This window comes from Apaloderma vittatum, unplaced genomic scaffold, assembly GCF_000703405.1.
Source record: "Apaloderma vittatum isolate BGI_N311 unplaced genomic scaffold, ASM70340v1 scaffold13980, whole genome shotgun sequence".
NCBI classification, from domain to species: domain Eukaryota; kingdom Metazoa; phylum Chordata; class Aves; order Trogoniformes; family Trogonidae; genus Apaloderma; species Apaloderma vittatum.
This window is the reverse complement of record NW_009696274.1, coordinates 13,379-14,142: the sequence shown is the minus strand read 5'-3', so window position 1 is coordinate 14,142 and position 764 is coordinate 13,379. Positions and strand designations below refer to the sequence as shown.

Sequence of the window (764 nt, the reverse complement as noted above, 5' to 3'; positions counted from 1 at the left end):
GAACGTGGGCATGTTTACCAGGGCCAGGAAGCTTTGCCAGTGCTCCACCTGGTCCAGGAGGGCCCTGGGGAGCAGAGAACAAGGTCATGGTGGTGCCACCACTGCGAGCCTGGCTCCTCTGCCCGGACACACAGCACAGGATGCAGAACAGGCCCTGGACAAAGCAGCATGTGGGGAACAGTGGGCTGCTCTAAGGTCACTCCCTCTCCTGGGGACTGTCCCCAGCACTCACCGGGAGTGGTTCTCCCCCAAAGCCACAGCGATACGGCAGATCCCGTGTGACGTCTCCATGTCCCCACTCTGGACCGCCTGACGAACCTGCTCTTGAAGCCCACGCACGGGGGCCACAGCGATACGGCAGAGCCCGTGTGACTTCTCCATGTCCCCACTCTGGACCGCCTGACGCAGCTGCTCTTGAAGCCCCAGCACGGGGGGGATGAGCTTCAGGAGGGTGTTCACGTACCTGCAAGGACAGCCTGAATCAGTGCCGGGCATCACCTCGCCAGCACCAGCTGCCAAGGCATCCATCCGTTCTGATGCTCCCCCAGGCCTCCTGCCCAGCTTTCCTTACTGGAAGGCTGCTCTGTGCAATGGGACACATCCAGGAACCTTTACTGCTTACAGGGACTCTCCTCGCAGCCTCTGGCATTGGGATGAAGGCTAAAGCCCCGAGTACTCCTGCAGCAGAGCCTCTGCAAGCGAAGAGAAGGGGCAAGCCAGTGGCCCTCAGCCCTGTGCGAAGCACCCACAATGGGGCAGTGCGG

General features: G+C 61.9%; 1 protein-coding gene across 1 annotated transcript in view; it reads right to left on the bottom strand.

Moving 5' to 3' along the window:
• The window catches only part of IPO13 (importin 13), a gene marked incomplete at its 3' end in the record, with an annotated part of 15,088 nt that overhangs the window by 9,094 nt on the left and 5,230 nt on the right, over positions 1–764 (bottom strand). The window contains exons 3-5 of the mRNA XM_009874247.1: positions 400–463; positions 233–309; positions 5–64 (exon numbers count right to left, since the gene is read on the bottom strand). Of these exons, the coding sequence (XP_009872549.1) occupies positions 5–64; positions 233–309; positions 400–463 (201 nt within the window). The remainder of the gene's footprint in view (positions 1–4; positions 65–232; positions 310–399; positions 464–764) is intronic.